Source organism: Lipotes vexillifer, unplaced genomic scaffold (genome assembly GCF_000442215.2).
Source record: "Lipotes vexillifer unplaced genomic scaffold, Lipotes_vexillifer_v1.1 scaffold223, whole genome shotgun sequence".
In the NCBI taxonomy this organism is placed as follows: domain Eukaryota; kingdom Metazoa; phylum Chordata; class Mammalia; order Artiodactyla; family Lipotidae; genus Lipotes; species Lipotes vexillifer.
This window is the reverse complement of record NW_006788663.1, coordinates 863,915-877,037: the sequence shown is the minus strand read 5'-3', so window position 1 is coordinate 877,037 and position 13,123 is coordinate 863,915. Positions and strand designations below refer to the sequence as shown.

The 13,123-nt window shown below is 59.3% G+C and overlaps 1 protein-coding gene across 1 annotated transcript in view; it reads right to left on the bottom strand.

The window, feature by feature from the left end:
• The window catches only part of CAPN5 (calpain 5), a 35,656-nt gene extending 24,772 nt beyond the window's left edge, over positions 1 to 10,884 (bottom strand). Inside the window, exons 1-2 of the mRNA XM_007461712.1 lie at positions 10,700 to 10,884; positions 3,617 to 3,748 (exon numbers count right to left, since the gene is read on the bottom strand). Of these exons, the coding sequence (XP_007461774.1) occupies positions 3,617 to 3,748; positions 10,700 to 10,864 (297 nt within the window). The 5' untranslated portion in view covers positions 10,865 to 10,884. The remainder of the gene's footprint in view (positions 1 to 3,616; positions 3,749 to 10,699) is intronic.
• Between the last annotated feature and the right edge of the window lie 2,239 nt (positions 10,885 to 13,123).

Genomic DNA, 13,123 nt, shown 5'->3' with positions numbered 1-13,123 from the left:
GGTGTCCAGCTTCTACCAATGAGGATTCAGAGGCCGCAGGACCCTGGGGAAGGGCCTCGTCTCGGCCTGAGCAGAGGGTTACCGACCGGCAGGAGGAGGCTGAAGGTGGAAGCTGTTACCAGGGCTGGGGCCTCACAGACAGGCAGGGCAGGAGGGAGGGAGCCGTGGGGACCAAGGACGGCCAGAGGGGAAGGAAGGGCAGGCGGGAGGCTGCGGGTGGGGCTGGCCCACTGCTTCCCACAAACCTCTGCTTGGCCACCAGATGCCTTGGGAGGCCCCACCAAAGGCTGGACGTAGGAGTGAATAGAGAAGAGAAAAGCAAGGTACAGACTTGCATCCGTGACTGCAAAAATGTGACCGTAACAAATGAACAAGCCCCTCCTTAACCCCAAATGTAAAAAAGACTAGAAGGAAATGTAGAAAAGCCTCAACACTGGCTGTTTCCAGGTACTTTTTAAAATCACCTGTCCCCAGTACCTAGAATGGTGCTGGGGCATAGCTGGTGCTCAATTACCGTGTGGTGCATGAACTGCTATATGCTAAAGGGCGGGGATTGCTCATATAACATGGGCAGAGGTGGGATGGGAAACGTTTTTAGGTGGAACTAAAAGACTGCGAGGCCCTGCCACCAGGTGCCTCCCCTAGGCCCCGGCCCAGGATGCCCACCCCCCAAAACTTGCTCTCAGACACTCGGGCACCCCTCTGGGTTTCTGCTCTCCCCCCACTGGGGGCATGGCTGTCTCCTCCTGGGCCCAGGTAGCCCGTGACTCAGAGCAGGGCTCAGGCCTGCCCTTGCGCCTGGGGCCATGCCAGGCTCTAGGGAAGGTGAACTCACCTGGCTCGGGCCAGGCCAGGCTAACGGCAAATGCTCCACCCCCCTGTCACATCTGACTCTGGTCCACAAAACCTGGTCACCTAAAGTCCACTGCCCTGCCCTCAGGGAATGCACAGTCAAGTTGGGGAGACCATAATGCCCCCATCAGGGATCCCATAGGACGGGGAGGCCTGCTTCCTGGAAGTGTCCGGCAGAAGAGGGGAATAGGTGGGAGGCCAGAGGAGGGGCAGAGAGGGACTTAGATTGCTGCTAAATGCCATGGGCTTGCCCCGCACCCCTACCCTGTGGGCTCCTTTAATCCTCCCACCACCATGGGGACTGGAAAAGTCAGGTGTACACAGAGGCCAAGAAAAGAAACATGACCTGACCAAGGTCACACGACTAGCGAGAAGCCCAGCCAGAATCAAACCCAGGACCCGCTGGCTTCAAATCCCCTGCCTGTCGGCCCCAGGCCATGTCAAGTACTAGAGATAAAGGGGTGGCTTCCTGGAGAAGGGGGCATATGTGTCAGGGGCATGATGTGCCTGCATCTGAGGCTTAGCATCTCCAGAGTGTGAGGTGGGTAGAGGGAGCAGGGGTGCAGCTCAGGCTGAGCACCCCCATTCCATGGAGAAAACAGGGTGGGGCAGGGGAGGCCCTGCAGGGCAACAGGCCCAGCAAGTGAGGGGTGACAACAAACAAGGCCCAGTCAGCAGGGACAGGAGGGGAGGTAAGGCTCAGTAATGAGCTCCCTGGGGCCTTGTGCCTGCTGCTGGGACCCAGGGTCTGTCACCACAGCAGCACCAGAAGGTAGAGTGCAATTAGCCCAGAGCAGAGCCTGCCTCGCCCAACCTCCCAGGGACCTAAGCTCCTGGAGATCGGCCCCTGAAGCTTCCAGACAAGCCAGGCTGGGTGCCCCAACACCCTGCAGGAGGAACCTTAGGCCCAGAGACAAACACAGGCCTGCCCATGGTCACAAAGCACCAACAACAAGCCTCTTGCCTGTGGGTCCGGGGCCCCTTCTCCCACTTGCTAGGTGGAGAGCTGTCCCAGGGGTCGGGCCCAGGGCAGGGCACACAGTAAGCTGAGGCTCATCTCTACAAATGACTAGACAGCCTGTTCCCCAGGAGGGGACACAGAGGGCCAGGCCCCCGCCCCACTGCAGGCCCCAGGAGGCCTGGGGCTGCTGGCCAGCCGCTGGGGAGGAACTCTGTTCTCAAAACTTTCTTGAGCCCTCTCTGTGCCGGGCTCCTGCTGGGCTCATCAGGAAGATATAGACCAGCTTTGTCTGTGAGCTCAAGAGAAGAGATCACAGATAAACAGGCAATTACAGGGCTGGGTAGGAGGTGTAAGGCCAGCCCCACAGGGTTCCCATGTGCCACCTCCAGCCCCAGACGGAGCCCTGACCTGGGCACCTTGTTCTGGGCTCAGAGAAGGCGGTTGGAGCCTGGAGGCAGGAGGGTGAGGACAGCTCTACACCCGAAGAACAGCGCCAGATCCCAAGCGTCTGTGGGCTATGAGGCTCTCCAAGGCCCTCCCAGCTTGGACGCCCCATGACCACCCATGTCTACGGATCTCAGCAGTGGCCTCTGCCGAGGGGCCTACAGCACAGAGCTTCCCGTATCCCACAGGACCACCGGGGCCAGGCCCCAGGGATGCCCACTTGGGGGTGGCTTTGAGAGGTCCCACCCCTGTTCAGAAGACATGACAACAGGACACCTACCACAGTCCCAGCCTCGGCGAAGGGCACAGCTCCCTCTGATGGCTGAGGGACGCCTCAGAGGATGAGAACAAACTCCTCTGCCCCTTGCACCCTGCTTGCCCAGGAACACCCATTATGTCCCATGAATCTTAATGATCACAACACTGGTCACTGCAGCGCTGCACTGCACAAGGCCCTTTACAGTACCTTGTGCCACCCTCACAGCTCCCCGAGAGGGAGCTACTCTGGTATCCCAACTTTCTGGATGAGTAAGCTGAGGCTAATTACAAAGCTATGAAACGGAGAGGCTGGGACTCGCACCTGAGCCCGTAAGACTCGGATGCCCGGTGCTCTTAAGCCCTACTGCTAGTCCCTACAGAAAGAGCAGAAACGGCAGGGATGAGAAAGGGGCAATGACTTGTATTTGCTGGCGTGGGAACCCAGGATGCAGTCCCCATCAGTTACTCTTTAGAAACCACAACTCCAGCCTCCCTGCTTCCCCAAGGAGAGAGCTCTGAGTGTTGGACTTAAGGGCTGCACCGCCGAATGCTGCCACAAGAGGGCGAAGTGTCAGGACTGGAGCCCATTCTTTCCGACCTAAAACCCTGTGGTTCTGGTCCAGAATATCAGCTGCTTGGAACCATGAATAATGAAACAGGATTGTCTGGATCACTCCAGCTGTTCAGAGTGAGAAGAGTGAGGCCCAGAGAAGGACAAGGGCTGGCCAAGTCGCACAGCAGACACTGGCAGGGGTCTCCGGAGCCGCAGTTGGTGGTGTCTCCGCACTGCACATGCTTTAGGCAGCCTCCACATTTCACAGGTGCATATTCTGCACAGTGGGCCCCCAACAGTCAAGAGTGGCCGCATCAGAACTGGGAGCTCTACAGATTCCCAGCACCTGCCCCTGAGCTGGCAGGGGCAGGGAAGGCAATTCTGATTTTCAGTCAGTGCTGGGGAGCCCTGGCATCACCCCGCCCCCTCCCCACACAGGCTGTCATAACGTCTCACCTGCTCACTCAGGCTGCACCTCCCCCATCTGATGGGGAGGGCGTCAGGCTGAGTTAAGTCTCCCCAGCACCCCTGCCTGACCCAGGCCTCACCTTTTGCCACAGTGACTCGCGGGAAGCGAGGGACGAGCAGGCCGCCACAAACCAGCAGTTGCCCACCTGGCCCTGGTGCAGGTCGTGGGAGCTGATGCCATCCACAAAGAGGCGGGGGTCCTCACATATGTCCTGTGGAGAACCCGAGAGGAGACCTCACTGTCTGCGGGGAGATTCGCCCGCCTCCCCTTGCCTACTGGGGCCCTGGGTCAGTTTCTCCAAATCCAGCTTCTCCCAGGGCGGCCCAGAAAGCCCTTCTCCCCTCCCCTGGCTGAAGAACTCTGCTCTTCTGCCAAAGTTTGGATGATGAGCAAATACTGTGGAAGGACTTCGAGGGGCTGGACCCGGGCCACCACCTTCCTCCTGCCCTCTGTGGTCCTCCCTGACCAGCAAGGGCTCAGTGTCCATCATCCTCCAGCACCAGCAGCCCTGCAGGGCCCATCCCAGCCAGCTCTCAGGGGCCCACAGTCACAAAGTGGGGTGAGGTGCAGGGCAGAAACACATCAAAATTGCACATGCCAAGTGCAAAGGGCCAGGGAGAAGCGAGGAGACAACCATCCCAGGACCCATGTGGGCACATCCTATGGCTGTTTCATCTGACCCTCACCCCACCCAAGCAGTGTGGCATTTTTATTCCATTTTATGGATGAGGAATGAAGGTTCAGAGACAGGCAGTGACTTTCAAGGACACACAGCAAGCAAATGCTGAGCAGAGCTGAGCAGACATCCCCAGGGCTCCCCGAGTGCCCACCCCAGTCCCCTCCTCCTCACCCATCAGCATCTTCATTCTACAGAGCTGAGAGCGAGTGACTGCTCTCCAAGGGGGGTGACAATACAGGGTGGGGGAGGTAAACACTGAGACATGCCTTCCTTCCTGCTGGCACCGTGATCTATCCTCACCATGGTCCTGAGAGGTGGGAATTGTGCTCATTTCACAGATGAGGAAACTGAGGCCCAGAGAGGTTGAACAACATATCCCAGCCACACAGCACACTGGCCTGCCTCCACTTCAGCTGGTGCTCCTGAACCAGTTCAATCACAACAGAGCTACTGAGGTCCTACTGGAGGCAGCCAGCAGAGGGCAGCAGAGTCAGGAAGACAGAATTCAAATTCCTGCTCCCCATTTACCGGCTGTGCAACTTTGGGCCAGTGGCTCAACCTCTCTGAGCCTCCAGTTCCTCCCCGTGCAAAGGAAGTAAATTATTATGCTTGCAGGGCTGTGTAAGGACTCCACAGAACATGCAGGCAGAGTACTTGGCAGGGGAAAACGGGGCAAAGGGCCATCAGGTCTCACTAAGGTGTTCAGCACTCCTGTTGCCACCTCTGCCTGGGAAAACCAGAGTTTGGGAGGGCCACTGAGCGCTGTAACTCCCCTGAGGGCATGAGCACTCCAGATGGGATTTCAGGGTGACCCAGGGCCAAGCTGCAAGAGGCTCCCCCAGAGTACAGACTGCGGAATGCCACAGGTCTGAGTAACACTGCCCCAGGTCATGGAAACCCAGTGAGGCTGGAAACCCAGTGAGCTCTCAGGAAGCAGTGGCTTTGCCTCCCACCCAGCTGCCGTCCTTATCTTATCTCCCAGGCCCAGCTCAGAATTCTGAGCCAGAGGGAGCCATGACTTAGCATCTGCCTCCCTGGGGCCCGGAAGGGCAGGCAGGACAAGGGTGGAGGGGGGCTTCATACCTGGAGGACCCCAGCCACATCCCCACCATGGGAAAAGAGACAGCTACCGCCTGGCATCAGAGGAAGTGACTTCCGAGGCACCCCTCCCCCTTGTGGGCCCTGCACAGAGACAGGACCACCCATTCCACAGAGGGGGATGCCGAGGCCCAGGATGGGGCAGGGACACCTAGGGTCACGGGGCAAGTGGATGGATGAGACAGAGCCTAGCCCCCCGAATAGAGCTCTCCTTCCCACTAAGCGGCACTGCCAGGGCAGCCTGTGGGCAGGTCCAGCCACCCCAGCCTGCCCCAGACACTCCTCTGGCCCCTGGGAGAGACTGAGCTCAGGGCTCCAGAGTCCCTGGTTCCAGGCTCGGCACTGCCCTGACTCCCTGTGATAGAGCAGAGACCCGGGGCAAATCTGCCAGCCTGGGAGGGAGCGGAGAGGAGATGGTGGTCTGGGTGTGTTCCCGCTGCCAGGAGAGGCACAGGTTTTCCAGCTCAAGATAGAGAAACGACTTGAGGTTGGCGGCGGCACCTGGGGTTGGCCCTGGAGTCCAGCGGCCACCTTGGGACACCCTGAATGGAACAATCAGAAACAGCTTGCAATGACTGGGCACCTGCTGTGTGCCCAGCTGTGCGGAACAACCCTGTGAGACACGTACGGTTAGCATCCCCATTTTATAGATGAGGAAACCAAGGCACAGAGAGGGTAAGTCATTTGCACAGGGCCACAGAGGAAGAGGTGAACTGAGATTCCAATTCAGACAGTCAGCTCCAGAGCCTCCAGCTGGGCCAGGTCTTATGAGTGACAAAGCTATCATCCCTTCTCCATCCCCTGCACCTGTCCTTAGCCCAGCTTGGGGGACTTGCTATATGGCAATGAGACCAAGGGGTCAGGGGCAGCGCAGACCCTCACCTTTGTCACCATAGAGCCCCGGCTTCTCAAGACCAGTGTTTGTCGTTCCACCTTCCCTGGGCCATTGGCTAAGCACAGAGAGCAGAGCCAGTCAGAAAATTCCCAGCCCACAGACAGAGCCCTTGAGGAGGAGGAGCCTGAGTGTAACCCTCCATGTGAGCACAGCTGTGACAGCAGGAACCCAGGGAGAGATCAGAGGAGGCTGCCTGGAGGCGGTGACACCAGCAGAACAGGCATGGAGAGGGCTGATGGGCAGGGAGGCTCCAGAGGGGAATGGAGACTCCAAACTCCCCCCCAAGATGGGATCCAGCCACAGCCTCGAGATTGATGCCACCTCTGATGCCATCCTCCCCGGGGCCCCCAGCCAGCTGTGCTCCCTCCCAACGCTGCCCTCCCTGAAGTTCACCTTTGGGTCTCCCTCACCAGCCTGAGAGCTCCAGTGCAGCGCCCAGGTCTGGCTCTGCCCACCTCCGGTGTCCGGAACAGGACTTGGCAGGTTCTGCTGCGGGCAGGAGCCCTGGGAGGAAGGGACAGCAGAGTGGCCTGCAGGACAGGGCTGGCCAGGCACCTGCTGGGAGCCCAGGGCCAGGCCACCCCCAGGGCTGGGGTGACCACTCCTCCGGTCAGTGTCCATCTCTGTGGGGCACGGCCTCCTGCTCCTGTGGTCACCTCTCACCTCTTGGTCCCTTCCAGCCTCCAGCCTCTGCCAGACCAGCTGCACCGGACAGAGGCCACAGCCCGGAACCGTCTCCTCCCTGAACCAGAACTTCAGGTTTCCAGGCCCGGTGCAGGCAGAAACAGGAAGGCAGCTCGTCAACGGATCCAGGGCGCCTTCAGCCCCTCCGCTCTCCCCGCTTCTCCTCATCCATCCACCTTCACCCCAGTCACCTCCCTCCCGGAAGCTAAGATCATAGCTGGAATCGATTAGAACGGGGAAACTGAGGCCCAGGAAGGAAGCAGGACCTCTACCTGGGACCGAAAACAGGGCAGTGTTCTCAGGGGTTACAGAGATCCCCTCTGCAACAGACTTGCCTTCCCGCCCCATCCTCCCATCCTTCAAGGCCACCGGAGCACATGCCAGGGAGGGGATCATTCCTGGGCAGGGCAGAGGCCCAGGTGGCTGGACTTGACGCAAACTGCCTGCTTCACGGCATAAAGGGGCCTAATGCTCAGCACAGCCAAGGAGCGGGGCCTTCTCCAGGTGCTGGTGTGAGCATGAGCCCCAGATGGGGCCGGGGACCACCAGGCCACCTTGCGAGAATTCTGGGAGGTTCCAAAACTGACGTCTGTTTGTGGGATCCCTATTTGTTCCCTTCTTGGTTCCACCAAAGGACCTGCAGGCTTATCATCCCCAGAGATGGGACAAGGCACAGTGCAGCAAGGGGGGACATGGGGTGGAGTGGTACACAGGGATGAGAAGCGGCGGTACTAAGGCCCTGGGCCTGACAGAGGAGGAAGCCTCCCATCCACCCATCCCCTTGGGATTCCCCCTGAGTCACAGGCCTCCTCCAGTCTCTTATCTCCTCTTATCTCCCTGGCCCGGCCCTTAAGGGAGGCCAGCAGATGTTTACTGAATGGGAAAAAAACAAAGAAACACTGGACCTGGGAGGAGGGTGTGGGCCGAGGCAGGTGCCCTGGGTGGGACTGAAGTGGACCAGAGAGTCGGAGAGATGGGACTTCCGGGCAGGGCTGGCTCTGGGTTCCCAACACCAGGCCGGCAGGAGCAGGTGGTGAGAGCAGGCAGTTTGTCATCTGCCCCCTGTGTGTTGAACAGCACAGATATACCTCAAGTCACTTCAACCTCCAGAAACCAGGAGCAGCGAGAACTATTCTCCCCATTCACAGATGAGGTAACTGAGGCCCGGGGAGGGGAAGTGACTTGTTCAAGGTCACACCTCCTGCAAGGTAGGGCCAAGGCCATCTGGCTCAAAAGCCAGCCTCCTCATTTCATTTTGGGAGAAAGGAGAGGGAGGCTGGCAGGCAGGGAGGCTGGCCAAGGAGATCCCCCAAGAGCAGAGAGGCCACAACTAATGTCAAGAGAAGGAGCTGGGGGTGGGGTGGGAGTGAAGACGGGCTTCCCCTGGGCCTTCGAGAAAGTTGGCTTTTTGCTCTATTTGTAAACAGTCAGGACACAGGACCCAGGAAATGGGACTCCATAGAAACACGGCTGCCTCGGGCCATGCTCCACCTCAAGGGAGTTAATGGTCACCCCACTGGGCTGGCCCCACCCCACCAGCCTGAGGCAAGTGAGCCTGACTTCCTGCTCCACCAACCCTACATCCCGCATCCTATCGGTGGAGCAGGGCCTGCCCGCCATGCCCGCCATCCCACCCTGCCACGACCTACAGCCCCACTTACAAAGAGCCGTCCATCACACACACCCCAGTCCACACCGTCTCACCCCGTCATCCCACACCACTCAGAAGTGCCTGGCCCTGAACTGCCTCCCAACCCAGAACTGACCCCCACCGCCGCCCCTGGGCCCCGCTCAGTCGTCTCCGTCTCAACGCCAACCACCACAAGCTGGCCTCCACATCCAAGGCAGGGGCAGCTCTGCTCCTCCTCTTTATGTGTCTAGGAACGACTAGGCACCAAGCCCAGTGAGAAAGGCAGCGAAGGAGAGTGTGCCGTGGCAGGACTCCTGAACTGGCAGGCAAAGGGCCCAGAGAGGGCAGGTGACTCCAGCAGGGTCACACAGCAGGGGGATGCCGAGCCCAGCCAGCTTGGCACTTCCCCCTCTCACTGCAGCAAGCCCAACCATCCCCAGCCACGCCTCGCCAGGCTCCTTCCAGAGCCACAGGATCTAAAATGTCTGAGTGATGGCCAGAGGGCAGCAGAGGGTCAGGAGGGGAGCAGCGAGGGGGTGGAGTGAGAGGAGGGCAGAGAGCTCGAGCACCCAAGGCCTCACAAAGGCCTATTGAGGGAGGCCTCCTTCCCCACCCACCAAACATAGGAGAGGGAGGAAGCCATGGGGGTTGGGAGTTCACCAAGGGGCAGGAGTCTCAGGCCAGGCAGGGAGGCGGCTGGGAGTTCTGAGAACCAAGGCAGCGCAGCTCATGGGGCTGAGGTCCCCAGGGCGCACCAAGGACCCTCTATCTGGGACCGGGGAGGTGGGCCAGGGCGGGCAGGAGCCCGGGGAGGAAGGGAGAGCCCAGTGGCCTGCAGGACCAGTGCAGGCCACTCTGCTGCAACCCGCTGGGCGATCGGGGCAGGTGCTTGCCCCTCCCGGACTCAGTTTCCCTACCTCTTAAGCCCCCCAGTCCAAGAACATCGGATTTTGTGCATTGGAAGGGACTTGAGAGCCTGGCCTGTGAGAGGAACATGAAAACTGAATTTCACTTTCCCAAAATGTCCAGCGGGGCTGGAAGGCACTTTGTAACGTGCAAATCTTCCCCTGTCACACGCTGTTGAGAGCCTGGCCTAAGATCCCCGCTGCCTCAGATCACAGCTGCCCTGGCCCGGCCCTGCTGACCCCAGGGTCCCCGGGGCTTCCTCTCCCCTTATTTCACCCCACACACCCCACGCACCTGCCATGTCCCAAATAAGGCTGAAGTTTCAAGCTCGTGTCTTTCTCACACCCCACGCTCTCACCCCTCAACTCTGAGATGCCTCCTCTGAGTACTGGAGGGGGAGTCTCCCCCCGCCCCAGGCACCTCGGTCCAGCACCGTCTCCTGTACTGAAGTCCCCCCCGTGTGACCAACTCTCAGTGTCACCAGCACAGCCGCGGAGACTGGGGAGGGGCCTGGGGCACTGTCCTTCAGCAGCCTCTCCGTCACCCAGGCCCCCGGGACACCCACTCTCACACTCAGGAATCGGGGTTAAAGAGAATGAGATCATGCCGTGAGGCCAGAAGCTTCTGTTCAACACATTCCAGCCTCAGCGACCAAGGCTGGGACAGAGGGAGCCGTCAGACAGATGCTCCATAATTCACAGATCCCAACAATAATGGTGACAGCTGGCTTATGGGTGCCAGGCTTGGTGCCAGACGTTCATGCATCATCTCTTTTAAGGCTCACAACTCTATGCGGTACTATTATTTTTTACTATTACTCTTATTACTGATTAACCATCGTAATAAATACCTTCCACGTACAGCAAATGACTATTTCAAAATCACTACAACAATAATCAGCAAAGTAAATTCCTTCTACTTGAATGTCACTCTACGTTGTACTAAAAAAAAAGGCACATCCACATCACCTCATTTGTATCCGAGAAACGACCCTGGCAGGAGGGTGGCAGAACAGAGGGCCCCACTTTCCTCATAAGGAAGCTGAGGCCCAGAGAGGTCCTGGCTGGGCAGCGGTGGCCACGGAACTGGGGGCCATTCTCCTGGCTCCCCATCCAGATGAAATCCCACAGCAGGCGGGCCCAGCATCAGCCGCTCCACTTTCTCGGTTGCCTGGGCCTCAGAGCAACCCCTCCCAGTCACCCGCTGTCCCCCGCAGACTGGGTGGGTCTGGGCTTGCCCACCTCAGCATCAGTTCTGACCAGACACTGACCTTGGGGCGCTTCCACCTAACGGCGGGCCCTGGGGCGCCCGTATAATACAGTGAGTCGTCGGTGGCGGGGAAGGTCGGGTCCTCAAAGAGCACCTTCCTGCGCAGACAGGCCCGTTTCAGGGCCGAGTAGTTCTGGTCCCCATAGGGCTTCACACAGGAGAACATGGTGACCGCTGGCCCGGGAGGGGAGGCCGAGACAAGGCAGCAGAGGGCAGCTCCTGGGGCACCTGGGAGGACAGAAAATCAGAAGAGCATCACTTCCTGAGGACTGGAGGTCCCGAGGGATATGCTGAGTGAGGTGGTCCCCGCGTGCTCCCTCCCCACAGCCCTGGGAAGTGGGCACCCTCATCCCCATTGTACAGGCCAGGAACTGAGGCTCAGCGAGGGGGAGAGACCTGCCCAAGGTCACACAGCTGGTACGCACAGAGCAGGGAGAGGAACCGACTAAGTCCACAGCCTGAATTTCCTCATTTCTGATGCTTAGAGGTGACGCCAGGCCCGCGGGCCAACAGGGCACAACCACGATGGGCTCAGGGCTGCCTGGCCGCACCCACGACCTCCCTTCCTTTGTTCCACCAGCCTTCCTAGAGCTCCCGGACAGAATCAGACCAGGGGTGAGCCAGCAGCTCCCTGGCTGGTGTCACACCCACAGGGAAGTGGCAGCACTGTCTCCAAGTTTCCCTCTTCCGGGCCCTCACGCCTTAGCCTAGAGCCGCAAGATCATCTCTGTCCTGTGTGGAAAACCCTTGGCCCCGGAGGCCCGTCCAGCCTTCAGTCACATCCCTTCTCACCCCCTCCTTCCAGCACTCTGACTTCTCCACCGCACTTCCGGGATAAATGCCTCCAGTTCTGTAGGGAGCGCTCTCTCACTTCACGCTGGTGACCTAACCTCCCCCCCCGAGGACTCCCAGCCCCACCCTGTGACCTTCCAATCTCCAAAGCCAGACTCTCCCACACGGCCTCCCAGACCTTGCAGCGTCTCACACTCCTGGACGGTCGGTCTCCTCTTCCTAGGCCTCGGGGGCATCTAGCGCTGGTCCGGACCCATCTCCCCCTCTGACCTCCCCTCCCCCTCAGGGGTCCCCTGGCTGATGACCCCCACATCCCTCTGTTCAGCCTGGACCCCTCTTCTAGGCTTCCAGCTGGCCCATCTCCTGCGAGGCCCAAACTCCACAGCAGAGCCTGGACTTGAATCCACACGCAGCCCTGGCACACGAAGGTGCTGTGCCTATCAGCGCCGCAGTCCAGCACCCTGAACCTTGTAGCCATGTGCTGACCAAATGCAAGAGACCCAGACTGGACCGACTCAGGAAAGGGCTCTGGGAGGGGAGGGGAGAAGAGGGAGCCGCAGCCAGGTGCCCTGACAGAAGCTGGGACAGCCAGGCACCTGACTGCCAGCCCCATCTATGGCCCTGTATCTCACACTCCATCTGGGCTGCTGGCTCCAGCTGGGAGCTCCACACCTCCAGGCCTACTTATCACTGGGCCTGCTCAGGGCAACACTGCAATCCCCACCCCTAAGACACAGGCCCCAGCTACGCAGCCTAGCTGAGGGAAACTGAGGCAAGGTAGGCCAGCTTCTAGGGCAAACATGAGTTTGTGAGCAAACTGATATGGGTGTCAGTCCCAGCTGTACTACTCACCTGCTGTGTGGCCCTGAACAAGTCACTCAACCTCTCTGATTCCCTATTTTCTCATCTCCAAGATGGGAACAATGTTGCTTCAGTAACTGGAAGATGCCAGCAAAATTAACCAGAGGCTGCGGAGACTGCTTAGCAGGCCAGAGGGAAGAGGAAAGACAGAAGCAGAAAAGCCCCCCTCATTCCCAAGAGAGAACCTCCGTGTCTCTGGCACCTGCCGTGTGCAAACCACCTGGCTAGAGGGTGGCGTTTAGGATTTGCTGGGTAGGCCTTTCATTGTTGCCATTTTTCAGAAAAGAGAACTGAGGCTCAGTGAGGGGAGGCAACTTGCCCAAGTTCCATGGCAGAGTCTGGACTTGAACACACATCCTCTGACTTTGGAGCCTCCATCTTGGCCTGGTGACCTCAAAGCGTGGGCAGGGCTCACCCCACACACACCCTGGCTGAGCCAGCCCCACAGGAAAGGAAAGATGAGGGGATTCAATGGAGGGGAGAAACAGGAAAGGAAGGAGGTGAGAATGGAGGGGTGAGGGTGGAACACGGATGGACAGAAGGGAGAGCAGGGCTGATGGTCCCTGCCTGCCGAGGGTCTGAGGGCTGGCTTGTCCTCTGCTCTGGACCCACAGCCGCTTCATCTTCTGTCCATACGTCATACAGGGCCCACCTGTCCCACTGCTGTGTGACCTCAGGCAAACCCCCTTAACCTCTCTGGCCATCCCTCTACCGGGAAAGGCCAATAACCCTGCCCCTTCCCACCCACCCTCCCAGCGTTGGAGGCCTGAGG